A 26,681-nucleotide genomic window follows, 5' to 3' on the forward strand; every position below is an offset into this window, starting at 1 on the left:
CACATCACAGCAGCGTAGGAAAATAAACCGGAGTGCTAATCTATCCTACAGTCTGCCGAACAAGGACTCCGGGCAGGGGTTTGTGAGTGAGTGGATTCGACAGATGTACGAGCAGATGGTGAGGGACACTCCCTGAGAGCAGCCAATTCCCAGGCCTCCATGTCCAGAAAAACATCTTTCCACGGATAATGTGATTTTCAGAGGGAAGAAATCCAGTGCTCGTGTCTCGCACACCAAAACTTCTTGGTCATTTCTTGAAACCGCAGGGGTTGTGCAAAAATGCCTGCCTTCAGAAAAGAGCTGGCTGGTGACGATATGCCACGGTGCTCAACCTGACCCTCTCAATACCCAAATTTGCAGACCAACAGCTCTGTCTCGCAAGCTTCTCCACAGTTGCATGGCTACAACCAGCAGCCGAATAGGGATCATCTCGTGTTTGCGTTGGGTGTGACATATTAGGCCTGTTTTGCCTCTGCCAGAATGCGCTGTGCAAAATAACATATCCCGTGAAGTACCCATTTAATGCATGCATTTCTGTACGGCCCACGCACTAAAATACACCACGCCGGAGCAGGGCTGATGCCTTGTTAAATGTCTGCGAGTGCCTGGTGAACCCCTGTACTGAACATCACGGTATGAAATGGAGCTGACAGGCCGTTTCGAGGTCGGCGATTTGACACGAAAAGGTGCTTTTCTGATCAAAGGGAGTGAAGTGGGTTCTGTGATTTATCCTACCACTGCTGGCATGTTTTTAGCAGCAAATTAGCCTCAGCTGCCTACTTGTTATGGGGAGGATCCACATCAGGCCTTGCTGCTGTCTTGCTGGTGGCTATTCAGTCTCCCCATATCGCCTTTCTCTGCCTGGTGGATTTATCTTTTGTACATTTAATTATGCCACGGTGGGACAGGACCCTTTTGGCCCATGTTTCGCACAGCTCCCGAGGCAGCGGAGCCCCGCTTCGGAGCACCTCCACTCCACCACCCCAGAGCCCTTGGGCAGGCAGTTTGGGGCAGCATGACGCCAGGGGCCCCGCTGCCAGCCCTGCCCCTGGGGTACTGCGAGTGGATGGGATAAGGGGCTGCATTAACAAGAAACAGCCCCAAAAGCTTCGGGAAGGCTCAGAGCGAGAGAGGGGTTTTGGGGCTCCCGTGAGGGGGCTCCTGAAGAGAAGTTTGTCGGGAGCTGGCCTGGGGAGTGGGGCGAGAGGAGGAACAAAAGGCGATGGCTTCCCTCACAGTCAGCGTCCAGCGCGGCAGCACAAACATCTCTGTCCCCCCACGGAAAGCACCGGCCTGAGAAGGCGGGGAGGACATGGGGCTGCCTGCGGGGGAGCCGGCCGCGGGGCCGGTGCCCCCGGGGGTGCCCTGAGGCGGCGGGGCTGGGGCTGGGGCTGGGGCTGGCGCAGCCGCGGCGCGGGGCCGGCCGGCAGCCTGAGGGGGCGAAACGTGCCGCAGGAAGCGCTGCCTCCCCCCTGAGGACAAGCCCGGGGACTCCGCGGGGGGTGCGGGGTTGCTGTCGGCTTGTTTGGGTTGTTAAAGAGCCCCCAGCCGGGACAGACCCTCCCGCCTCTCAACTCTTCCCCCCTCACCGCCGGGTGACCGAAATGAGGTAAGGGGCGGCTTCAGCCCTGGCGAGGCGGGCGCCGCGAGGGGTGGGGGATGCCTCTTTCCCCCGAAAAGGGGGGGAGGCCGTCCCGGAGGGGCAGAGCTGCCGGGCACCTCCCGGGAGGACAAGGCGGGGAGCGGTAGCACCGAGGAAGCGGCGCGGGCGGGTGGGGGAGGCCGCGGCGCTTCCCGCCCCGGGGACTGGGGGGCTGCCGCGGCTGGAAGCGGCTCTAACGTGGAGGGCGAGGTAATGGAGGGAGGGCCGGCGCTGGGGGTGAGGATCCGCCCCGAGGTGGCCTGAGGGGGGCACGGCAGCGGCGGGGGCGGAGGGGAGCCCTTCCCGCCTCCCCGCGGGGTGGAGGCGGTGCGGGGGGATCCCGCTCTCAGCCCGGCGCTGGCTCCGGCCACCCCGGCGGGAGGAGGGTCCCCCCTCCCCAGAGGGTGAGTGCGGGATCGTTCGGCCGCAGACGAGTCCCGCGCCTCCAGCCGCGGCCGTGTCCGGGGCGGTGAGTAAGTGCCGAGGGCGGAGATGCCGGGGGGCCGTGTGGGAGGGATGGCGGCAGCCCGGGGCGGGGAGGGCTGGGGGCCGCTGAGGTGATCCCGCGGCGGCCGGGGGAGGGGGCAGGCGGCCCCTGGGGGCGTTGGGGGCCGCCCCAGGCTGGGCTTCCCTCTCTCGGAGGCGTCGCCTCTTCAGCGTGCCCCAAGTTAGCCTTGAAATTGCTGAAGAAGCAGCAGCGTGCCGGCAGCCTCGGAGCAGGGCTCCGGGTAGCGGTACCGCCGCCGTCCAGGCTGTGTCCTCTCCGAGGGGCTGGACGTGCCTCTGTGCCCATGGAGGAGGCGCACCGGTGAGCGTGTGGTTGAAGGGCCATCTTCCACGGTAGGGCTTCGGTTCCTGCGGAGAAAGAGGCGCTCAGTGGCTTCAGCACACCCTGACTGAGAAAGTGATGTACCCACAGGGGAGATGAAATGATTTAACGTGCCCTCCTCTTCCTCCTTTGTGCCCCTGTGCAGGAGTCTGGACTACCCTCCTGATTATTCGGAGTTGAGGTAATGGCTGAAGTTGGTCAGTGGGAGACGGCCGGAGGCCCAGAGCACGGTCTGGGGGTTGCACAGCGCCTATGATCTGACCCGCAGCCTCCGCCTTCGCTGGGACCGCCGGGATGGGGAACAGTGGCTCAGCCGTGAAGGTCTGCACAGATCACCAAGGGGGCATCAACTGGCTGAGCCTGAGCCCGGACGGGCAGCGCCTGCTCACGGGTAGCGAGGATGGCACTGCGCGGCTCTGGAGCACTGCCGACAGCCAGTGCCATGGCCACTTCCAAGGTACGAGAGCTTCTTTTCGCCCAGTTTTTAAGTCTAAAGCATGGAACAGGCCACACAGCATGTTCTGGTCTCTTTCAGGCCCTGCAGCCTGCCAGGCAGCCAAAATCGTGCTTGTTTTGTTTTGTGTTTTTTTTTGAGTATTTGTTACAGTAATGTTAAGCAGAAGCTGTTTCAACCCCAAACAGGTTACCAGCGCTACTGAATGCAGGGATCCTTTTATCTCAGTGTGGAACGTAGCAGTTGTTTAACTTATGTCTCTTTCTGGAAGCCCTGTTTTATACCCTGATGAAATACTGACTTTTTGTTATTGTGTGGCTCTTTTTTTTTTTTTTTTTTTTGTCCTTTTAATCATCTCATTTTCCAGACAACCTTTATTTAGAACCTCTTGACCTAAAAGTCTGGAAAGAAACATTATTAAATAGGCTATTTTTTTTCCCCTCACTTGACATACAGAAATGTTAATTGCTGGGCTTTTTCATTTTAAATCGATTTTGCATTTTAAACAAAATTTATTATCCTTAGACTAGCATCTCAAGAATTACAAAGAAAAGAAAAACTCTGTAGAAAGTACAGTCATGCAGGAGTCAGATGTGGACTAAAGATGTTTGTATTCTCAGTCACTCATGTTCTTTTCTCTTAATATAGAAAATAAAAAGTTCTTAAAAAGTATTAGAAATTCCAGATTTTCTTCCAAAGAAGAAATCGCATCGCCATGATTTTGTTGTTGTTTGTTTGTTTGCTTGCTTGTTTTTAACTATGGAGTATTGTCTCTTACCCACATCCTGCTGTGGTTCTGGCTTCTGGAAAACTCACTGCATTTGTTTTAGGCTTAGAAATCCCTTTAAACCACTAATTAACTTTTAACTAGAAAGAGGAACGTATTGGATAGTATTCAGAATCTGGCCTATATACTGCTAGTGTTTGGGGTAAACTCTAAATAAGGTTGGCTAGATGGTTTGGGAACTGTCAGTCGAATCAGATAATTGTATGTATTTTATATTTATGCATGCACACAGTTGTGTAAATTTGTATCGTACAAGCTATAATTACTGATAAACCTGTATCTGTAACACAGTTTCAAGCTTCCACCATAGCATAACCAACAAACTTCTGTGGTGGCTGCTTTTGACCAGACCAGCACCAGACCTTGTCTGCCACAGGGGGTTTTGGCATCCTTTGTGTGTCTTTTTATCTTTTTATACTTTCAGTATTATCTGTAGATAATACTCTGTGTGCGTATTATCGATGGTTAAAATCTGACTGACAAACTTCAGTGCAGTAACCAAGATGCTTTTTTGATCTCCTCGGAGTAGGATTACATGATGCTGTGAGAAAAATCCCAGTGGTTGAAACCTGTCCCATTTAAGCTGTTTGGCAAAAAGTTTTCACAAAAACGTGACGATGGGTATAGTTTTGCTTATAGCTCTGGTGATCTGTTTAATTTTTGGCATCTGGTGAATTTGCTTAAGAGGAAACAAGATGTATGTTTGTAACATGGATTCTGGTTCACTTTTGAATTACAACAAGGCTTTTAAACTACAGGAGTTGTAGTAAAATCTGTTTTTTGCAGTCATGAAACAAAGCGTTTTACTGGGCAGTCTGCTTTCCCTCAGTTTTTTTACCATCTCTTTATTCTACAACATGATTCTGTTTTTCTAATCTCTTTGTCCATCTGTCTCTCTTTAATCACATTTGTCCTTCTTACATTTTTTCTTTTCTCCTCAAAGAATAGTGTTATTTAAATCGCAGTAGGGCCCACTAGCTTCAACCAAAGTCTAGGGCTCTCTTGTGATAGTTACTTAAGAGGAAACAGTTCTGATCTTGAAAGCTTACAGTCTAAATAATTAAAAACAGAAGAGTGCAAGATAATACTATCCCAATGATTAGACGGGTGACAACAATTTCACACAAGAGATCTTGGACAAAGCCGAGACTTGAATCCTGAGGTGATTTTTAAATGTGGTGCATTTAGTGATACAGTAGAAAAATGACATATTTGCTTAAGGTTGTAATGCAGATTCCTCTTCGCTAGCATTACCCTGTTGTTCAGCATGAAATTTTTAGAGTAGCGGTTTTGTCTATTTTTATTGTAACTGTAGAATCCCAACATACTCTTGAATGCTGTATAAATAATTGTGCTCTTATTCTTTCTTTCTGTGTCATTTCCTTAAAGGTATACTGATATTTTGAAAATTGTGGGGTTTATTGATGTGATTAGTCATAATGGGGAAAGTATTGGCTGACTTTTTACCAGATATGTTTTTTTGATTGCATTTCATTCTGCTTGGACAATGAAACTAAACTTGCTGGTAAGTTTCATGTCGCTTCCTTTTTCATAGTTTCATGCTTTAATTTAGGGCTGTTTGTGTCCTGACAGTCAATGGGCTGGGTCGAAATGCAGCCTTTTTTTCCCAACTTCAGAAGAAGGAAGCAAAAGCATTTATTTTTTTTTTTTAAAAAGCCACTTTTTTACTGGTTTTAAACTTCACTAGTCTCACTTTAATTATATTGATATTAATTTAGCTCATTATGTTTTTGTAATACTGTTCAATCTACCTGATTGGTGGAACTGTACTGTTTTACTCTTTCACTTAATCCTTATATCAATGAAGCAGAGTTTTCTGCTGTTAATTAAAAATATTGTGTTTTATACAAATCCTTAAATGTGAAGAACATGGTGGTGCATTTAAAATTAGAGTTTTAGTCTGTCTGTTTGTTGTATTTTTCTTTTAATTAAGGTGAAGATCTCGACTACTCTGTCCTGCTTGCGTGCACAGTGGTTGAATTTATTTCCTTTGTTATTCCTAGGACATGAAAGTTACATCACCTTTTGTCACTTAGAAAATGAGGCTGCCTTCACGTGTAGTGCAGATCATACCATTCGAAAGTGGGATGTGATGACAGGTCAGTGCCTGGCCATTTACCGAGGACACACATCAATTGTTAACAGGTTGGTTCCATAGACTTCTTCCCTTGTGTTCCTGTAATCTATTATCGTGTATATTGCCATTTTACTGCAATTCTCCATTACTACACTAATAAAATGGGTTGTGTAAACCTTTGAGTTCATGCTACACGTGTTCTGTGCTGTAATGATTGGTTTTCCTAGCAACAGTGCTGACACATCCATAGCCAGCAGATAGGAGAGCAATGAAAGGCACACAGCAGGGGAATTGAATCCAGGGCTAGGAATGAAATTCCAGAAGAAATTATTCAATTGATAACAGATGCTTCTGATAAATAGATTTAAAAACATCACGTCAAGCCTTTGTGTCAGTAAGAGAGAGAAGTCAAGGCTTTTTCTGGAGTTACTGTTCCTGTTTGTGCAAATGAAGTTTAATATTAAACTGATTGTGCATGACTGATTGGCCTGTCAATTTAAAGTGCCTCTTAATAGTTGGACTAATTAATGACAAATAGAGCAGTCAAAGATTGGTATTTTTTTTTTTTTACTTTTTTTTTTTGGTGGGTGGGTGGGTTTTTTTTGTTCGTTACTAAACTCAGAACACATACGATGTGTAGCTAGATTCTGTAAATAGTTAGGAAGGCTGGCTCTGTGTTTTGGCACTGGCCTGATTTTTGCTTGAATCAGCAAACGGGAAATGTGTTCCCTATTCAGATGACTTTGTTGACAGTTTGAAAGGTTCTAGAGGACCAAACTCAGCTGACAAAGGCGACAGGTTGTGATGTTCCCTATCTCTGGTTTGTAAATACGAACTGTAGAGATTTTTCTGTTGTTATATGTTTGTGCAGCTACAACTCATTATTTTGGAGGCCCATTAAGTTGAATTCTTGAGCTGTAATCTCTGATTTGCTCTTCAGTTATGTACTGAGTGGGGTGCTCTTGCTGTACCTTTTTTGAGATGCTGGGCTAAGTGAAATTAGGTGTGTATTTTTTTCCTGCTCTCTGTCTATTTGATGATGGAAAGATGATTGTCTTTGCACACCGTCAGTTACGGTTCAGGTTCCTGGAATGGTGTTTTTTTATTTTAATTCCAAGCTATTTTCATAGGTCAGTTTATAAATAATAATTTGTAAAGAAATATTAATAAATAATTATAAAGAATTAGTTTTTTTGTGTTTTTTTTAAAAAAGAAACCCGAAACCTCTTAGCTAGTGTATGTATCTTATGAAAAGTACATAATAGTGCTGCTGGAAAAGATTTCAGAAAAAACAGATGCCCGAAGTTACAACGCTATAGTGTAAAAATGTCTGCATCAACGTACCTGAATAAGGGTGTTAATTTTAAAAGGGAAAACAGGGAAGTGTGTTGTTTTTTTTCTTTAAAAACCCAACAAAAAAGTTCATAAATAATGTATATTAAACAGTGACGCTGAATTGGGGTTATATATGTTGTGTTCATGGTACTGTTTCTAACTTCAGGGTGCTTGGCATTGAAATTGTGACAGAAAATGGTTACCTAAAGACAATGATACTGTTCATACATGCAAACTTTATTTTTTGCAGGATCCTGGTTGCGAAAGATTATCTATTTAGTGGCTCCTATGACAGGACGGCCCGCTGTTGGAGTGTGGACAAGGAGAAACAAATCCAGGAATTCCGGGGCCATCGTAACTGTGTCCTGACTCTAGCTCACTATTCCTCCAGGGATGTTCTTGAAGAAGAGGAGGAGGAAGAGGAGGAGGAGGAGAAAGTGAGCAGAGATCTCCTGGTGACAGGTAGCACAGACTGCACTGTTAAGGTCTGGTGGGTGTCCAGTGGGCGCTGTTACCAGACTCTGCTGGGACACACTGGGGCTGTTTTATGCCTTATACTTGACGCACCAAACAGGGAGCTGTTTTCTGGCAGCACGGATTATACCATTCGAACGTGGAATATTGTCACTGGTGAGCAGTTGAAAGTGTTCAAAGAGCACCAAGGATCAGTAATTTGCCTAGAGGTAAGAACAGAGGCTTCTTCAAGAGCCATTCAAAAGGGGTATCCATATCCTAACTCATGTGGGTCTCAGTTGTCTTTTCATTCATAAAGAAGCTCTTCCAAGACAAGTTATAAATGGTAAGCTTAAACATTCATGTAATAACAAAATAATAGTTCTCTGTGGTCTTGAGACAAATGCTCTTTCCCTGAAACACTTTCTGATATCCTCTTGGCTTCTGGTGGCTATCCTGGCCTAACTTCTAGCTCAGTATCTATTTAAATCCTCCTAGGTCTTGAAACTCAGGAGCAGGTTTGCTGGAAGGGCTGTTCATCTGAGTAGGATTGTGTACACAGGATCACCAGATTTTGAAGAAAAATAACCTGAGCAAGTCAACAGACATAGGGTCAGATAATTTAAAAAGGGGAGGGGAAAAAAATTCAGAGTAAACCAGATAACTTAAAAAAAAAACAAACCCAAAACCCAACCCAAAATTGTGGGTAAAAGATAATAGGAAAGCATAAAGCTGAAAGAAGTCCTGCTTTAAAAACCACACAGACATAATTTGAGAAAAGAAAGGGAGAAAGATGGCCAAGACAACAAAATGCGCAAGGAAAATGGAAAAGAGAAGTAGAGCATGGGGGAGAGAAATTGGCAGATGATGGAGGAGGGGGGGATGGAATTTAATGTGACCTGAAAAACTATACCGTTTTTCTGTTGGCAGTATTTTTTTGGTGAATGCTGCCAGGTTTGTTGATGTTGCAGAGGAGAGAAGGAGGTTGGGCAGATGAAGGAAAAGGGGAACTATCGCACAAGCACTTGTACTGTGCACTCCCTTATCCACCAGAAAATGCTAATAGTATATTTAAAGAAGGTACATGATGGTCTGTAACTTAGTTTCAGGTCAGCAAACCTTAAATGTTTATAAATGTGTGTGTCTGACTGAAGTTAATGACAATAGTTTTTCTCACTACTCTCCTTGTTTGTGTTTGTCATCCATAAGTACTTTTCCTTTACAGAGCCTACAGTATGTATTTTTAATAGCTGTTTAATAAATATTGCCTTTGTTTCTAAAGAAGGTAGTCACAGCTGACAGTAGCAGACTAAAAACCCAGTAGTACTGAAGGAATTCTATTTTCCTTCAGTTTTTGAAAGGAAAAAAAAAACACACACAAAATCGTGTTGCCCTGGAGTAATGTTTGTCTTGCTTGGGTAAATTCTCAGTGTTAAAGCTGCTTTTTATGATATTGTGGTAATGTATTTTGAGGATGCTCAAGTAAATCTGTTGCTGCTGTTGGTGTCACGCTATGTTTTCCTGTTTAATTGTAACCTTTTTCCACGGCACAGATTGGCAACAACAGAGCTTGCTTTAATTTAATTGGGTTCTTGCTAAAATTGTTACACAAAACTGGCTTGACCCTCTCCCAGAAGCTTGGGAAATTCAATTACACTCTTTGAATGCTCAAGAATGAGCAATGCTTCTCTGCTTGTGAGCACAGAGTTAAACAATGGTTTTAAACAAACAGAACTTCTTGTAGGGGAGAAGAAAAGCAAAACCAATACATCTATTTGGAAAACCTGAACAATTCAGCGTACACAAGATTACTGCTGCCAAGACTGTGTTGGCAGCAGTCCTGGCCAAATCTTCTTCTAGCTGTGAGTAACTGGTAGCCCCTCGCTTCTCTCATCACCCGTTGATGTTTGAGGCTGGAAGAGTCCAGCTGAGGTACATACTGTGCCCACAGAGAGCATTTAGTTTCTCGGCCTCTAAAACTTATCCCAGTTTAAGCAGTCACTGTACTGCTGTTGAATAGCTTTAGGCTGTCGATCTTTCCCAATTCCTCCCTCTTCCTTACTGGGTTCAACACTGGCCCTTCTGTTCTACTTGGCTGCATCTCAGCACAGCCCACATGGTATTTTCATTCTTTTAGAAAGGGGTCAATCACCAGAATCCATACAAAGATGTTACAACAGAAGGGAAACTTCCTGAATAGAGGTGTTTATTTTTTTAAATTTTTGTTTTCTTCTCAAAAAGCTTTTGGAGCCTTTTGTGCCTGGGGCTTCTTAGTGACAGTGTTGCAATCTGCGGCAGTGAGTTGGGATAGTGTTTTTCAAACCATTGGTCAGGAAGGACTTGGAGGTAGTTGTGATTTGCTCACAGTAGCCAGCAGACAGTTTTAATTGTTGACAATAGTTTGTTTTCTTCAGGGCAGAAGTGAGCTGCTAATTACACCAGATTTTCACTCCCCTGTCGTGGAGGAGCTGAGCTGGTACCAGCAATTAAAGGTAGTTACCTGTTCTCTGAGTGGTATAATGCTTTTGTGGAGAGAAGTAAGGGGAAAAAAAATAAAGGCTTATTTTCATTTTATTTATTCAAATAAAGATCCCTAAGGGAGGATGACCTTTCAAAAAGTTTGAGAAATGCTCAGTGTGATCTCTCATCCTGGACACAGATCAGGAAAAAATGTGGATATTGAGACCATATTTTCCCCAACTTTAAAAAGTACCGTTATTAACGGGAATGCCCCAGGATGTTCTAAACTGCTGCAAATTAGGTCTGGACTGTTCCAGTCGTCTCCCATTACTTTCCAGTAAATACCAATAGTGTCACTGTAGCAGTGAATGGAAATTCCTGGAGCTTATTGAAGGAGCGTTTCTGGGTAGATACGCATAAAGCACACCCATGTTTTCTGCCTTGCTTCTTGCAGTGCTGGCGTGTGAAAAGCAGAGGGGTGATGCCACAGGCATGTTCAGATTTTGAATGTTCCTCAGTTGCTCTGAGATCCTTTAGGTGGTGTTGCCAGCTTGCGTAAGTTAGAGGAACCTGAAAGCAACTCTAGTCTAGCATGGCAGAATGGAAAGCTCATAGCTTTCCCTTTTCCCATGTCCTTGGTGGTCCTGGACAGTGGAGTGAAGAGAGTGAGCTGTTCAGATATTCCCCAGGGCTTGCCCTGCTGTCCTGGGGTTAGTCTGTTGACTGTGATTTACCAGCTGAACTGACTGCATGGGATCTACTGTCAAAGTAGTTCTGCTGCAGGTACCAGCTTATTCTAATGCCACTCTTCTCTTCCTCTATCTAAATTAGACTGACAAAGGTTTTGCCAGGAGACTTTCTGTCTGCAGTGGGAATTGTGTGCATGCTAGGTGCTTTGGTGGCCTTGACTACTTCATTCTCATAGTCATTCAAGGTAACTAGCAGTGGAGCAACTAGAACTCTTCACTCTCTTTCTCGTGCAGTGCATTGATAGCTTGGCAGGCAGGGACAGCAGCTGCTTTGAGTGCTCCCTCTTCATAAAAGAGCCAATGATGAGATTTCATAGGAAGAGATGGGAAAAAGCAAGGGTGGGCTGAGTGTAATCACACAGCTCATGCTAGTTCTTCACTTGAAAATTTCAGGCCTGGCTAAAGATCAGTATTTGTAATTAATAGTCAAACATGCATTTTCATTAACATGACTGCCTGCAATAGGCTGAATAACCCCAACTTAAATGTTTACTTGTGTATGTTTTTCTAAATGTCTCCAAGGTAGCTTTGCAAACTGTTCACAAGGATTGCTTTGTCCTTTGCTGATTGTTCTGCCTCTGAGTATTTATCAAAATTGTGCTGCCAAAAGCTGGCAGAGAGAAACTATCCAGCTTGGAATTTAGCTTGGATCCTATAGCAAACATTCTTGCAAGAAAACTCCTTTCTTGCAAAAGAAGTTTTAAATGAAGAAGAGTGGGCAAGGACTTGCTTCTGGTTTTCCTGCAAAAGATCCTTTGTTTGGGCCATTCCCTTTAGTTGCCTTTTAAAGCTGACTGGAAGAAAAGCGTGCTTTGAACAAAGCTATTGCCTGAACTCCGTTTATACAGTTAACTGTTGTGATCACGGGGACAGAATTTTTTTCTTGTCACATCAGTTAAATTAAGTGCACATATTTTTTTGTAATTTGTGTTTGTATTTGTTGCATAATTCATCAGAGGATGAAGATGTGAGTTAGAGGAGTATGAATGTGTGCAACACCTGTAGAAAAGAAACATGTTTCTAGGACCATTGCTTTCCACTGCAGTAAAAAAGTTGAAAAACGTTCGCTAACAGCCAGACTAGAGAGCTCATTCTAGATGGATTCTCAGGAAAAAACCCAGTTTCTTGTCCACAGGGAGTTCGTTAGCTTGTTAAAATGAATGTGGTTTGAATGGGATCCTGAAAGTCTTAACTTGGCTGAAGGCTTACATAGTTGTAACTTGAGATTGGTCCAAGTTGGTGATTTTTAACTTAGAAGTGGCTGTGAACAGAAGACACAGCTGGCAGATTGTAGGAATACTGACCCCCGTGTGAAGAATAAGCTGGTAATGGGACATGTGGTTGCTGATATGAACTCATCATGAAGTTCCTGGGAGCCAGTCCGAGTGCAGTGACCTTCAGAAAGAGAATGTGTCCACATCTATTTGGAGAGCTGATTGCCTCTCCTTGGATGAGAGTTAAATTGTTTCTTATAGCAAAGGTTAGTTGGGAGAGCACAGTCCATTCCTGTAAGGTTGAAATACTTGCTAAACAGCTCTTTTGCAGGTATTTTTGGCATTCATACAGGTAGAAATTGTCTTAAGCTGCTGCATATATTCAGTTCAGCCAAGCTTGTGGAGCAATAGGCTTGTGATTGTCTTGAGAGACCAACCCTATATATGCCTGTTTGTTTTTTTTAATTCAAACTGTGGTGTGTCTGCGGGCCACAACAAAGGTCAGGGTTGCATAAAACTGGAGGTTTTTAGTGGTGAAACCTGTAACTACTTCAGTGTTTATAACCTGTATTTTCCTGCTGCTGTTACTTTGCTACTCAGAATCACAGAATCACAGAATCAACCAGGTTGGAAGAGACCTCAGGGATCATCGAGTCCAACCATTGCCCTGGCACCACCCTGTCAACTAGATCATGGCACTAAGTGCCATGTCCAGTCTTTTCTTAAACACATTCAGGGATGGTGACTCCACCACCTCCCTGGGCAGCCCATTCCAATGTCTAATAACCCTTTCTGAAAAGAAATTCTTCACAAGCAAGTCTGACTGAACTTTTTCATGGAATAGCACATCTCCAGTACTTTGGCCTGAGGACTAAGACAAATTTGCTCTGTTCATGTGTCTCAGTGTTTCATCTGGTTCAAAGCAAAGTCCCTCAGGATAATGAGAAAAATTAAGTCCAGAATTACAGATATCAATGCAGTGTTTTTTTGCTGTCTGGCTGTGGCTTTAGAACTGGGCATCTGACTGTCATTAGGTTTTTAATTCTTTTGAAGCTACTTGGGTTTGAAATGTCCACTCAGCTTGTTAGTATCTGAGCTGCAAATCTGTTCTGTGTTGTCTGCTCTCCTACAGGTGTCCTTGCCTTGCCATGCTTTTCCTTGTCCGGAGCTTTGTTGGGCAGTTAGCCAAAGTGAACGAAGTGCTCAAAAGCCAGCCAAGGAAAATACAGCTTTGAAAATATCACCGCTTCTCCAGGCAGTTGCAGATTAGAATATGTAAACTGTTTCTACCGATCATTTTAAAACTAAGAGTTGACAGACTTGGGTATATCTGGAAAAATCTATTGAGTGAAATTTTACATTTTTCCTTCTAAATCATAAGAAAATTAAATTCTTTAATAAGAATAGGACTGGGACATAGGGAATTGGGTAAAGGTCTGGAGACTTTGGGCTAGAAAAGCCCAGTAGTTCTGGGCCTGGGGACCTAGCCCACAAGTATTTGCTGAAAATGACTGCGCCTGGATGCCCATACACAAAAATGGGGGCCAGTCTTGGCAATGAGGAGGCTTAGCTGCCACCGAAGCTGCAGCATGATCTCGCATTTTGGTGAAGAAGTCAGTATACTGTGTCCAGCTGTATACTGGGGGGGAGAAGGGACAGATCTGCTGAGCCTAACGTGTCAGCAGGGATGTTTAACCCAAGGAACAGCAACACATTGTTTTGCCCAGTAGTCTAACAGAACTGGTGGATCTGGATTAAATGGCCTCTGAAGGCTGAGGAGATTTGAACCCATTTGGAGAGTGCTATTACTGCTGGATAGGAGAAGCCAAGCTGGTGTAAGGAGGTTAGCGAGAGTCCTAGAGGGAGAGCCAGCAGAAGGTGACCTAACTAGAAATGAGTGCTTTGGGGACCTGTCTGGAAGTGGACAGGGGAACTATGTTACACTCCCTCTTTCTTTTCAGTACAGCCATGACTTAAGAAAAATGATTACAGGAGCCAAGGACCTGTGCTGCTGGCTGACCCTAGGACCTCCACCGCTTCCACAGCAAAGGTGGCTTGTGCCCAGCCAGCATGAGGGCATTTGTACAGCATGTCCACCCTTGGCGAGTTAGAGCCAAGGCTGACATGTCTGCGCTGTTGGGGCATAGCCGCACCCTTTGGATGCAAGCTCTGAAAGAAGGCTCTGGAGTCAAAATACCGATTTGACATGGGTCAGATTGGGTTGGTGTCTCTGTCTTGCTCTTCTCAGACAGAATCCCATCTGGTTTTCATATTCTGTTGACAAGTTTCAGGGATACTGTGCCCTGCTGCTTCACAACTGCCCTGAAGCACGTAATGCTTCCTGTGCGTTGTAGAAAGGGATGGTTGCAGCCTGGCTCAGCCTCCTGAATCAGGGCTGTACTCTGGGATTTGGGTTAGGATGCTATAAATTTCAAGTCCTTTTTTGGATGGACTTCAGTTGCATTATATCATGGTTCCCCATCTATAAAATAGGAAAGTTATTTATTTTATATTAAACAGAGTATGGGGCCTGCTTGTAAGGTGCTTTGGCTAGGGGAACAGTATGTGATGATGATTATTATTATTTTTATTAAATATAGATATCTGAAGTGTTGTGGCTTAGGCTGGAATTCTAAACTAGACCTGTCTTTAGTCAGATGAAGGAGGAATCATCTCACCTAAATTGATGTAGGTGGCTACAGCTGAGAAGGTTGTCCTTGTCCGGGGGGAGAAATAGCGAGTTTTAAGGCATGATCTGTTTCAGACATCTACTTCAGGATGAGAAGAATTGTGCCCTAGACTGCAGTGATTACAAGGGGACTATCTCAGCTGTAGATATCTTCATCAATTGAGATGAGCTGATGCCTGCATCATATCACTAAAGGCAGATCTGATTTGCAACTTCAGCCTGAGCTGATAGCTCCTGATGGCTCTATCCACTAATAGCTATTTCGTGCTCTGTGTTTTAAAAATAACATGGAAATGAGAGGCTGTGTGACAGTCAGAGCCTGTATTGGGTTTTGCTGTTGCCTGTGCTGCAGGCTTAGTCTGTGGCATCTGGTAAATTCTTTAACCTGTTAGTATTTCTGTTTCCATGTAAGGCTGAGGATCCTTTGCTACTGCGCTCACCTGCTTAAACTGGTGAGGGGGAGGAAGGTGCATAAAAGTATATCATGGGGCAGCCTGGGTAGCAGAGAGGCTTTGAATTTAAAGAAGATGGTTGGTGCCCAGCCATCTCACCAGATTTCTCATTGTGCATCGGAAGCTTTTATGGCTGTTACGATCCTGGTGCTATAAATTACCTGAGTAAACCCACGTCATTTAACACATTTTTATATCTAGCAAATTAGCAAATCTAGGCAAGTTGCAGCTTTTCTGTTTCACTTCAGCATTTATACACCCACTTAAATGTAGAAATGAAGTAGCGTAACCTAATGTACTGTTAATGCAGAGTGGCATTTGCCCGAGGGAGGTTATAACTGTTTTCCCTTGCTCACTGGGTGGGTTGATGCTGCTAGCAAGGTGTCTGAAAAAGAAATGGAATGACTTGTCCAAGAACAACGCAGCAGGGTCTGAAAAGCATCCTCTTCCATTTAGCAGGTGCAACATGACAGTGCTCTTCATGCCCATTCAGGTTGAGCCTGGAAATTAAAACTCAGGTTACCTTAGAATCATAGAATCACAGAATGGTTTCGGTTGAAAGGGACCTTAAAGATCATCTAGTTCCAACCCCCCTGCCACAGGCAGGGACACCTTTCCACTAGACCAGGTTGCTCAAAGCCCCATCCAATCTGGCCTTGAACACTGCCAGGGAGGGGGCAGCCACAGCTTCTCTGGGCAACCTGGGCCAGTGTCTCACCACCCTCACAGGAAAGAATTTCTTCCTAATATCTAATCTAAATCTCCCCTCTTTCAGCTTAAAACCATTACCCCTCGTCCTATCACTACATGCCCTTGTAAAAAGTCCCTCTCCAGCTTTCCTGTAGGCCCCTTCCGGTACTGGAAGGCTTCTAGAAGGTGTCCCCAAAGCCTTCCCTTCTCCAGGCTGAACAGCCCCAACTCTCTCAGCCTGTCTTCATAGGAGAAGTGCTCCAGCCCTTCCTCAGGCTAACTGTATAGCTCTGTTTTTGTTAGTGCTGCTGGTCATTCCTTCTCTTTCCTCATTGAGATGTAGTATTAATGCCATTGCTAAAACAGCTTAAAAGTAACAGGATGTGACATTTCAAAGTACCGCTGGCTTTTCACAGTGGTATGTGTTTTACAAGCTCCTGACGTTTAGCTATGAAAACTGTTCCATGGGCCAAGTTCTGCTGGTAGGGAGTGTGGCATGCACTGCTCCAACTGGGCTGGCAGGAGCTGAGCCCAGTGATCATCTTGGTCTGCCTGCATGCATTTCTTACATGGGTTAGCATGGTCACTGTAGTGCTTTGTATCTTAAAATACCTTTTGTTTCATGGTGTTGTAACACAGCACAAATGGGGTTTTGCACAAATTTCACTTATGGTGCCTTTTGGGAATGGGGTGATTCCTTTTTGGAATGGGAGTGGAGATGGGAAAGTGTGAAAAACATTCCAACTTTACAGACACAGAGTGTGCAAAGAGTGGGGACCGAAGGTTTATAATAATCTAAGGTGGCAGAAAAACCAGACCCTGAAAAGTGACCTAAGAGCAAGACCCATGTCAAGTTGATTTGTCATTTGTTCTGCAGTTGGTTTCCTGGAGATATCTGAGAAGCATAAGGGGTTAGTGATCTGCTGGTTGTTTGAACCTTCTGACCCATGTGTCTGGAGGGCAAACACGGTGTCATTACTCCTTACGCAAATTCTGTTTCTTTGCGGGGTGTCAGGGTTCTCCCTCCTGTCTCTCCATCCTTTTGACACAGAGATAGTTGCCAGTCCATGAAACTTACCTTGAGCTACAGCCCCTGGATTGCTGTGAGAGCATGCAATGACTGCCTGCCTTCATTACAGTGCCTGGAGATGGCAGGTGTCGGGCCAGTTCCCTGCTTGGAGGAGTACGCAGTCAGAGCTGTACGTAATGACGGCTGTTAAAACCTCTCATTTGTTTTCATTAGATGGTCAAAGAATGCAAGATTTTTCTCTGCACTGTGGAGGGTTTCCCTGCTGAGCTGCCAGGCTTTGGGTGATTTGTTGCTGTATACTGGCTAGTTTTATAGTCTTGCACAGGTCAGTTATCTTCTCTCTGTCTCGGTTTCCCAGCTGCAATCCTGCCTTTTGTCATTCTCTGTCGTGTCTGTGGGGAATAAAACCCAACCTCCACCCCTGGTGAGTTCGCCCAATATGCAGGATGCCTAGTGTGGTGAGGCACCGTTCTTCTTTGGGATTTAGAGGCAGAGTTGCTCTAAACACACAGCAGAAGCCAATCTGATTGAAGATGTTTAAAAACCTCTGTAAGGATGGTTAATTATGTAATCATTCGATAAGGCAGTCTAAAAAGACTTGTGGAAGCGCAGATACGAAACAGTTTCAAGGAAGAGTTAGTGTTTCCAGATACCGGCCTTGTGCAGAGCAATCATGTTAAACCCTGGTTTATGTTGCATAGGATTTTATTTTTAATTTACTTTTTGTGTTACTCAAAATTGTGCTGAAATTTTTGTTGTAATTAAAACTTATAATCTGATAAGAGTTCTTGTCAAATATGCTTTGCAGAAACTACACTGCAGATTTTTTTCTGAGGCTGTATTAATGTAAGTAATTATGGAAGCAGGGTTAGCATTGTTCAGCTCGTTGAAATCCTGCCTGCTTGCACCAGCAGATGGGCTAAGTTTTTTATCTTCTGAAATCTGGGAGCTGTTTTTAAGGCCCAGAAGTCAATGGGAGACGTGATCGTGAAGAATGCAAGGTTGGTTTTGTTCACCATCCCTCTGTTTCAAGGTGTAGTTATTGCTCTTTGTAACAGGCTGTTGAGTTGGAAACTGTGACTTTGTGTGAGTCACTTCAGTGCAGTTCTCTCACGAACGTGCCTGAGAGACTATTGCTGATGTGTTTTTCTCTTCCCTTCAGCTAGTGAATCGGCACTTGTATTCAGGAAGCGCGGACAGGACAGTGAAGTGCTGGTTAGTAGACACTGGGGAGCGAATCCAAACGTACAAGGCTCACAAACACAGCGTTAGCACTTTGAAATACCACGCTGGGATCTGTAAGTTGCCTTTCCTATGTTCAGCAATCCCCTGTCTCCTTTTTGGTGTTTGTCCTTGATCAAAGATTGTTAATAGAAAATACTGTAATTTTGAAGGCTTGTGGAATTGTCACTTTTTTCAACTCCAGCATGTTTATGTTCACTATCAAACTTTGCTGTGCTACTCCGTGTGGGAAGCTTAAATCTTCCCTCCATTTTCCACCTCCCTCTTCTGGCAAATGAAGAGGTAGTTGCTTTATTTCTGTTACCAAGGGAAGTGGCTTAAATCCTGAGTTGTCTGTGGGTTGTTTGTGTAGCTGTGGTTTAACCTGGCCAGTATGATGTCTGTCAGTCTGCTTCTGCTGCCTACTCAGGGACAGCAAGTGCTGCTGCTGGATATGCAGCCCTGTGCCTGCCTCTGCTACCTTGTAGGTACTGTGGAATGGACTGTCCTAAACCAGAATCACATCTCAGATGCTCGCTGCATCTTTCTAACGGTTAGGCTTCCTGTTCAGGCTCTGACCATCTCTTAGGCTCATTTTCCACAAGTTCGTTTTCCCTTTTTCTATCCTCTTTATGTACTTGTTTCTCAAACCTCCTTTCTACTGTAACCAAGTATTGCTTGCCTTACCAATGCCTGGGACTCGGCTTTCCTGCTTTCAGTACTGCTGGTACATAGTGGTATCTTTCCGTAATGGTCTGTTGTTGATGTAACAGTATATTCTGACCATGAAACCCCCCTCTTTAAATCCCTCTCTTAGCTGGCTTTTCTTCTGCACGTCATCTATCCATTTCTGGGTTTGGGTTGCAAGACTGCACCTCTGTTTTTATCAGCCTGAACCTCCCTATGTGTCATCCTGGTCTTATTCTGCCACTGATGTTAGACCTGATGTGCCTTCATTTGCTTCCCAAACAAGTACTTCTCTCCTTCAGGGTAACCAGGCTGGCAATGCCTGTCGTAAACTAATCTAGAAATTTGCAGCGCTTTTCTGATTTTGATTTCTGTACTTCAGCTATGAAACCAATGTGTAACATCAAGTGAACGGTTGCTATTTGGGCCTTGATATCTCTTTTGGCAGATCATCAGTATGATGGTGATAAGTGGCTGACAAATGCAAGGTGGTACCCATGAGAAGAGAGCTGTTACCTGCACAGGCAGATTACAGTTCAATGGCACTTGTCTAGCACCATGCTTGACATGGCTGACTGACCACATTTATAACCCAGGAACTGAATTGACTTCTTAATTATGTTTGGAAACTTCACGTGTAACCAAGCCCATAGGCAGATTTGATTTTAATCAGGAAGCCTTTATTTGGTCTTCCTTTGAGCATTAGACCCACAGCGCTACTTTTGTCCATTAAAATAGTTAATTGTAATTTGCAGTTAATTTCAGCTCTCCTCACCTATATTGCAGAACTACCCAACTCTCCCCTACCTGCATGTTATAATTTCTGCTGATTTCAGCTTTTGAGGTTGGCTAGAATGCTGAAATGGAAGAGGAAAGGGTCTGAGCTTACGTTGCACCGTGAAGTTATTATTGCTCAAAGATAGAGGCAGGTGGGGCAGGGGAAATCAACCAGAAATTTTAATCCAGGATGAACACTGGCAAACAAAATACTGATTTTTTGTGTGTGTTTTCCCCCTTTTAATTACAAAAATACAAAACAAAACATTGAATTCATCAAGACTACCCAAATGCGAGATAACTGTGCTAAGCTGATGTTGGCCTGATCCAGTGAGGAATCTTCATGTCTGGGTGGGAGATGGAGAGACTGTCTCCTTCATTAATGAGACCTCCAGAGCTGGATTTTTTCAGTGTTGATCCTGCTTTTCATGCAACCAGTGTAGACTTGACCAGACTCTCTAAAACCATCATAAAGTTTAGGCTCAAACAAGAGTTTCATTATCTGATGCCACGCCCCATCAGCTCTGCGGCTTTCTCTCTCTTCCCCCTCATCCTACCACCCTGTCTCTGCTATACACATAAATTATTTTTCCATAACACTCTTTTTTTTCTTAAAATGCAAGCAATATTGCTGCATTAGTCAGACCTGTGAAGAACATCCTGATAGTGTGATAGAAGCGTTCACAGAGTTGTTTAAGATCTTGTTTTACTAAAAATACTAAAAGTGGCAAACAGGGAGAATTGTATTTTTCCACTTGAAGGGTAGGAAAAATGTCATGGAAAAATATTAGGGACTTGTTTGAATAGAATTTAGATTAATTTTAATTCTTGAAAGAGGAAATTTCCCCTTAAAATTTCATTTATATACTATGATTGCTTGCATTATTGTAATACATTGATCACTTATTTACACAGTATCTAATAGTTTTGTTTCAATTAGAATTACAAAGACGTGTTCACTGGATACCAAATGTTGGAGCTAGGGTAGCTTAAAATTCTAGCTTCACCTGGTACAGATCAGCAATGTGTGTCCATTCTCTGCCTTTCAAAACTATGGAGAAAGTACTTCAATATAAATGATGTTTGTTATGGTTTATGTCGCATTTGGACCAGTGCAAGAACACGGGAAGAATCTCAGCTGAGAAGTGGTAAATTTATGTTAGACGATCTTAATTCTGTTGCTTGCTATCTGATCAGTACCCAAAGGCTCGTTGCCCTGAAGAGTTTACAGTCTGAATAAGAAGATATAATAGAAGAATGAGACAAAAAATATATGTGTATTTCCAAAATGGCTTTATAGTGTACAGGGAGTCCAGACAGATCTGAGAACTAAGCTTTAAATCATCAGAATGTGCTTCTAGTGGCTTTCCTCAGTCTGCTTGTGTAATTAACAGCATGGGGAATATTAAAGCTGGTGCTTAATCTAATTTACTTGATGATATTATGTTGGTTATTTCTCTCCTCCAGTATGTGCAGAGTCATTTAAAATTTAATGCGGTTTATATTTTTTCATGTTGCAAAAACTCCAAAGGAACGTTTAAAACCTGTTCTCCCTCCCAAGGGTTAAGTAAAAAATAAAAATGAAGTGTTGATTTTATTTTTTTGTTGGTTGTTTGTTTCACATATGCTATATATAAGCATAGATTTAAATGCTAAATCTGGGTTAGATCAACAGCTCTGCTCTTGGAACTCAGAGGTGCAAAGAGACTTCCTAAATCTAGAGTGACAGTTCAAAAGACATAACGGATGTCTGTCGAAAGTGAAATCCTGACAGCGATAGCTAAAGTAAACTGACAGGTGCATAGTGAAAACAGCTCTTAATTGGTTCCTAAAACCAACTCTTAATTGGTTCCTACTCTCTGCATGTGTGTAATAGTATTCAGTGATTTTCATTCACTGGAAAAAAAAAATCTCTACCTTGTTTCCTGCTTTACGTCGTTGCTACTCATTTGCAGAATGGGCCGCAATGCTTTTTCAGGATTGTGTAGGCAATTAAATTTATAGTGGCCCATGTAAAATGACATTGATTTTCCACATCCAGATGTTTCTTGAAGGTGTACCCAGGAAGTACCCAGCCTCCTGCTGTTTCATTTGAAGTTAAAAAGCTGATGGCAGTAGGTAGCTTGTTCTCTCGTCTCTTGTTGTAGTCCTGAATTTACTGCTGTGATAATTTATTCACCTCTCTTTAGGAATCCAGTGCCTGACTTCTCCCAAAAAGATAAGATATCTGTTGTCTTCAGGCACTTCACTTTTGTAAAATCCTTCTATGGTAGTGGCTTTTGAAAAGACCTGAAATACAGGCAGCAGTGAATATACTGCTTTTTGCAGTTCTGAAATATTTATCTCTAGATAAACCTGAGGAGCTTGGGTTAAGTGAAGGAAAGTGAGTGTTTACGAAGACGGTTGGTAACCCTTAAAGGACACCAACGTGCTCCTTTTGGGGCATATTGCTAAGTATAAAATCTAAATATTCAACACTGCCTTACAGTTTCTGGATGCAGCAATTCTGGGGATCTGATGTGAAGATTCTGAAGTGTTGAGAAATTGTTCTTTGAACACATTAAGACACCCTGAGGAAGCCTGATGAACAGCTAAAAATCTCTGGTCATGGTTAATTTACTTAAAAAACCCCAAAACCAAAACAAACAAAACTCAAAACCACTCCCCGCCCCCACCACCACCCTTATAGCACATGTACAATATAGCACATAGAACACAAGAGTTACAGCCAGAACCCTCAAATAGTTCAGTGCCGTACTGAAATAGAGATTATAGCCTGGGCCTTGAATCACTTAAAGGCTCTCCTGCTTGCAAAGATCCTAAGCTAGAGGATTTAGCTGAAGAAATCTACCACACTGAAAGAATTTATAAAGGTTCTTTGTAAAACTGCCTACACATGCTGCTCACCTCTGAGGACGGAAGATTTAACTGTGGTATTTCAACAGAGATGGCCATACCTATTGATAGTAAGCTTATGGCTGAAAATGGGGGAAAACCCAGGATGTTTTAATGAAGCTAAGGCCAAGTTCATATCATTAGTGTGAGAGAGGGTAATGCTGTTACTGTGGTTTGCAGCTTCCCCATGCAGACACTTCTGCTGCTTGATGCTGCAGCAGAAGTGATGAAGATGCTGTAGTATGAATGGAAACCTGGCAATAGCTATGTTAAAACAAATGGAAGGCTTAGTGGAAATCGTTAAAGCCAGACTTGAGACAAATTGCCTGCTTAGAATTATTGAGGCATGTTTAGGCAGGGAAATATATGTGGAAGAGTAGAGCAGAAATAGGTATTCAAAGTGTGTGTAGAGTGAAATGTTGGTGTGTGTAGGAACTTCAGGCTTAAGGCAGTTCAGTGTTTTGAAAAATCTGAATGGAAACAAGCATGTTGGGGTCAGCGAAATGAAAATGATCTGACCTTGCCAGAACTGAGAAGAGAATCAAGCCTAAAAATGATACATCATGCTTTGTGAACTAGTTTTAGGTACGTTTTTGAACTCGTATGAACTGGCTTTACATGGCTGCTCACATCTGGCCCTGTGCTCTGTCCGTGTGGTTGCGTTGCAGTGTTCACAGGAAGTGGTGATGCCTGTGCAAGAGCTTTCAATTCCAAGAGTGGTGTCCTACAGAAGATCTTCCGAGGGCACAAGTTCATCATCAACTGCATCCAGGTCAGGAAGGGGTTTCTTTGCTGGGATTTCTCACTTTTGCTTGCTCCCTCGTTTGTTTTGTGGGAATTGGTGTGGCCAGCTGTTCTGTGTGTCTTGGGCTGGATGTTGTTCTAGGGTAAGATGAAAAGTAACAGACTTGAATATTCCTTTTGTAATTTTAGACAAACTGGATAATAATAAGGAGAAGTGAAACCACAGAATGAGTCCCCAGAGACAGTCCTGTGTCTGTGATGGGAGGTTTTTCAGGTCAGGTTAGACAAGCAACCATAAGAAATGAGACGGATGTAACTGATCCTGTGTAGGGCAGGGAAAGGACTCTGGCCTCATAAGACCCCTTCCATACAAGACACTGATGATAAGTGTTTGCAATGCTCTAGGGGGAAAAGAAGTTTCTGCCTTATCCAAACAGAATAATATACAGCATTATCCCCCTAACTCCCTGGGCATGGCACCCCTCAACAGTCTAGCAACTGCTTACCATCCTTTCTGATCTTAGTGAAGAGCTCGTGGTGACTTCCATGTGCTACCCTGTATACAGGTGTTTATATAAAGTATTGCCATCAGGATCTATTTTTTCTGAAGTTACAAAGATAACAAAGAAGCTCGGTACTGATGTCTGACCCACATCCTACCAGAGAAATAGACGAGTCTCTGCCACTGGCTTAAAAATTTTCTAAAAGTTAATTAAGTGCCTGAGAAGTTGCTTGCATATTCTCTAGGCTTAAGTGATACTGGCGTTTAAAAGTTAAAAGGGGAGGAGTTAGTAATCCTTGGTGGTGACCCAAAGACCAGTATCATGCAAGGAATCCTCGTGGGGAAAGTTTGAATCCTTGGATGTTTTGTGCATTTAAGAATCCACGTCTTGCGTCAGGATCTCAATAAAAGCTGGATGCAGGATGAGGATTTTGATTAAGAACGTGAGACACCGCAAGTATTTCTGGCAGGCTGACCATCGAAAGAAAGGAGAGAGGAGATAAAATTCATTTTGGAGTTGATCCCAAGCATACAAACTTGTAGTATGGTTGTCTTTTGTATATTTTTCTGAATTAGCAAGTGGCCAGTTGTTCTTAAACTGCAAACTCTTGGATATTGATCAATTGTTTGTGTAGCAGATGGTCACCTGGATGTATCTGGGTGATAACTGATATAATCACTCTCTGCAGCTCTTAAGTATTGACAAGACCAAAGCTTGGCCTTGTACTTTTTGTGATTTCATTTCCAAGTGTACAGGGCAAAAAATCCTGGGAAGAGAGAGGACTGAGAAGTGGCGACCTTAGTATGTTCTTAAGTATATTAATGAGGGATGAAGGATGAGGGGGCTGTGGTTGTGCGGGGCTTATGCAAGCCAGACTGCCGGTGGGATACTCGTTATTGCGGCCCACCTCTGGAGACTGCGAGCGCCCGTGGCAGACAGACTGACACAGGAAAGGGAAGATGACCAAGACGGACGGCTGGCTTCTAGGGCAGGGTGAGGACAATTGGAAACATCACCAACAGCAGCAAATGTTTCATTAAGGAAATGAAACTACAGGGTGGGAATCAAATTACTGCAGGTTTGGAATAACAACAAATTTTGACACAGGAATTGTACCTATAAGTTACTTCAAAGAAAGAAAGGAATTGAGAAGGAAAGCATGCCTGAACCCCCCTGTTGCCCATTGATGCTGATTTTGGTGCCTCCTTAAGCTTCATAGAATCACGGAATGGTTTGGGTTGGAAGGGACCTTAAAGACCATCTAGTTCCACCCCTCCTGCCGTGGGCAGGGACACCTTCCATTAGACCAGGTTGCTCAAAGACCCGTCCAACCTGGCCTTAAACACTGCCAGGGAGGGGACATCCACAACTGCTCTGGGCAACCTGTGCCAGTGTCTCACCACCCTCACAGTCAAGAATTTCTTCCTAATATCTAATCTAAGTCTCCCCTCTTCCAGTTTTAAACTGTTACGCCTCATCCTATCACTACACGCCCTTGTAAAAAGTCCCTCTCCAGCTTTCCTGTAGCCCCTTCAGGTACCAGAAGGCTGCTAGAAGGTCTCCCCAGAGCCTCCTCTTCTCTAGGCTGAACAGCCCTAACTCTCTCAGCCTGTCTCCATAGCAGAGGTGCTCCAGCACTCTGATCATCTTCGTGGCCTCCTTGGACTTGCTCCAACACCTCCATGTCCTTCGTATGTTGGGGGCCCCAGAGCTGGATGCAGCACTGCAGGTGGGGTCTCATGAGAGCAGAGAAGGGGAGAATCATCTCCCTTCATCTTCAAAACCAGCACAGAAGTTCCCAGCTACAGCCTGCTCTGACATTGAGTTTAGTTCCCCATTGCTTTTCTAGTGGGTTTAGGTTATAAATAACTTGCTGTTTATATTTTATGGCTCTGTGAAGTGGCTGAGAAATGAGTCCTGACTTGGTAATGTCTCATCCCACTTCAGCAGCTTTTGTGGTAATTTATACCGGCTCTTGCAATGAGCTGTCGGGCCTTAAGTGTTAGGATCAAGCTGTATTTGCTCTGATTTTTGACAGTTTGATTGTGCCGATTCTGAGCTGTACAGTTTGGTATTAAATGTCACCCTGTTGTTCCAGGTCCACAACGAGTTGCTCTACACAGCTTCCCACGATGGCACACTAAGGATTTGGGACATCCGGGGAATATGCAAGAGAAATAAGCGGCGTTTGAAGAAGGAGAGGTCTGCCCAGGGCAGGAGCTCTCAGAAGGGAAGTCTGTCTCGTCTCTTCAACAATAAAGTCGGCTGTATGGTACAGCAAGAAAATGGGGAGCACGAGGCCGTGGAATTAATGTGACTGTCCAGGACAGACTTTCCATCGGTGACCAAAGCTGAACCTTTTGTTTTCTGCACCACTGTGTCCATGTAAACCAGAACTTGGAAAGGGATGGGAAACGGCTTTGCTTGAACCTCTTTTTCAGGAACCAGGATTCTCTGTGACTGTCAGGTGGACTCAGGTCAGATATTGTTGCAGCAGAGGACTCCCAGCTGAGCAGTGCTGGAGTCAGGAGGGGCTGCAGTGTGCTTCAGGTGATGTACCACTGTGTGTGTGTGTGTGTGTGTGTGTAAGAACAAACTTCACTTACAACTGCTTGTTTTCAATTCCCTCTGGCACAGAGGCGTTGCACACTTCTGCCTGTCTAGTGTCTAATGAGAAATGTTTTCTCCTGTTCCTGTTGCCTGCTCACATGCCCTCTCTTTGGCCGAATGTAGAAATGAAAGGTGCTCTGCTGTATGACTACAAATTCAATTTTCACAGCTGACCTTTGGGTCAGTATTTTGCTGATCAGACCAGCTAATGCAGGATGGTATGGCTCAGCAGAAGGAGTTTAAAGCAGACTGGACACCTCTCTGGGAAGTTGGGAGTAGTAGGACAGAAATTAATTTAATTTTTTCTTTTAACAAAACATAAGCTAGAGAACAAGCTAAACCTCAGACCTTTTGTAGCAAGG

General features: G+C 44.0%; 1 protein-coding gene across 1 annotated transcript; it reads left to right on the forward strand.

The window, feature by feature from the left end:
- Positions 1 to 2,684: 2,684 nt before the first annotated feature.
- On the forward strand, positions 2,685 to 26,275 carry WDR86 (WD repeat domain 86). Its single transcript, XM_068405407.1, has 6 exons — positions 2,685 to 2,928; positions 5,737 to 5,878; positions 7,396 to 7,828; positions 18,045 to 18,180; positions 23,131 to 23,234; positions 25,808 to 26,275. The coding sequence occupies exons 1-6, from the start codon at positions 2,766 to 2,768 to the stop codon at positions 26,024 to 26,026; spliced, it is 1,197 nt and encodes a 398-aa protein (XP_068261508.1). The 5' UTR covers positions 2,685 to 2,765; the 3' UTR covers positions 26,027 to 26,275.
- Positions 26,276 to 26,681: the final 406 nt, after the last annotated feature.

This window comes from Nyctibius grandis, chromosome 7 (genome assembly GCF_013368605.1).
Source record: "Nyctibius grandis isolate bNycGra1 chromosome 7, bNycGra1.pri, whole genome shotgun sequence".
NCBI classification, from domain to species: Eukaryota; Metazoa; Chordata; class Aves; order Nyctibiiformes; family Nyctibiidae; genus Nyctibius; species Nyctibius grandis.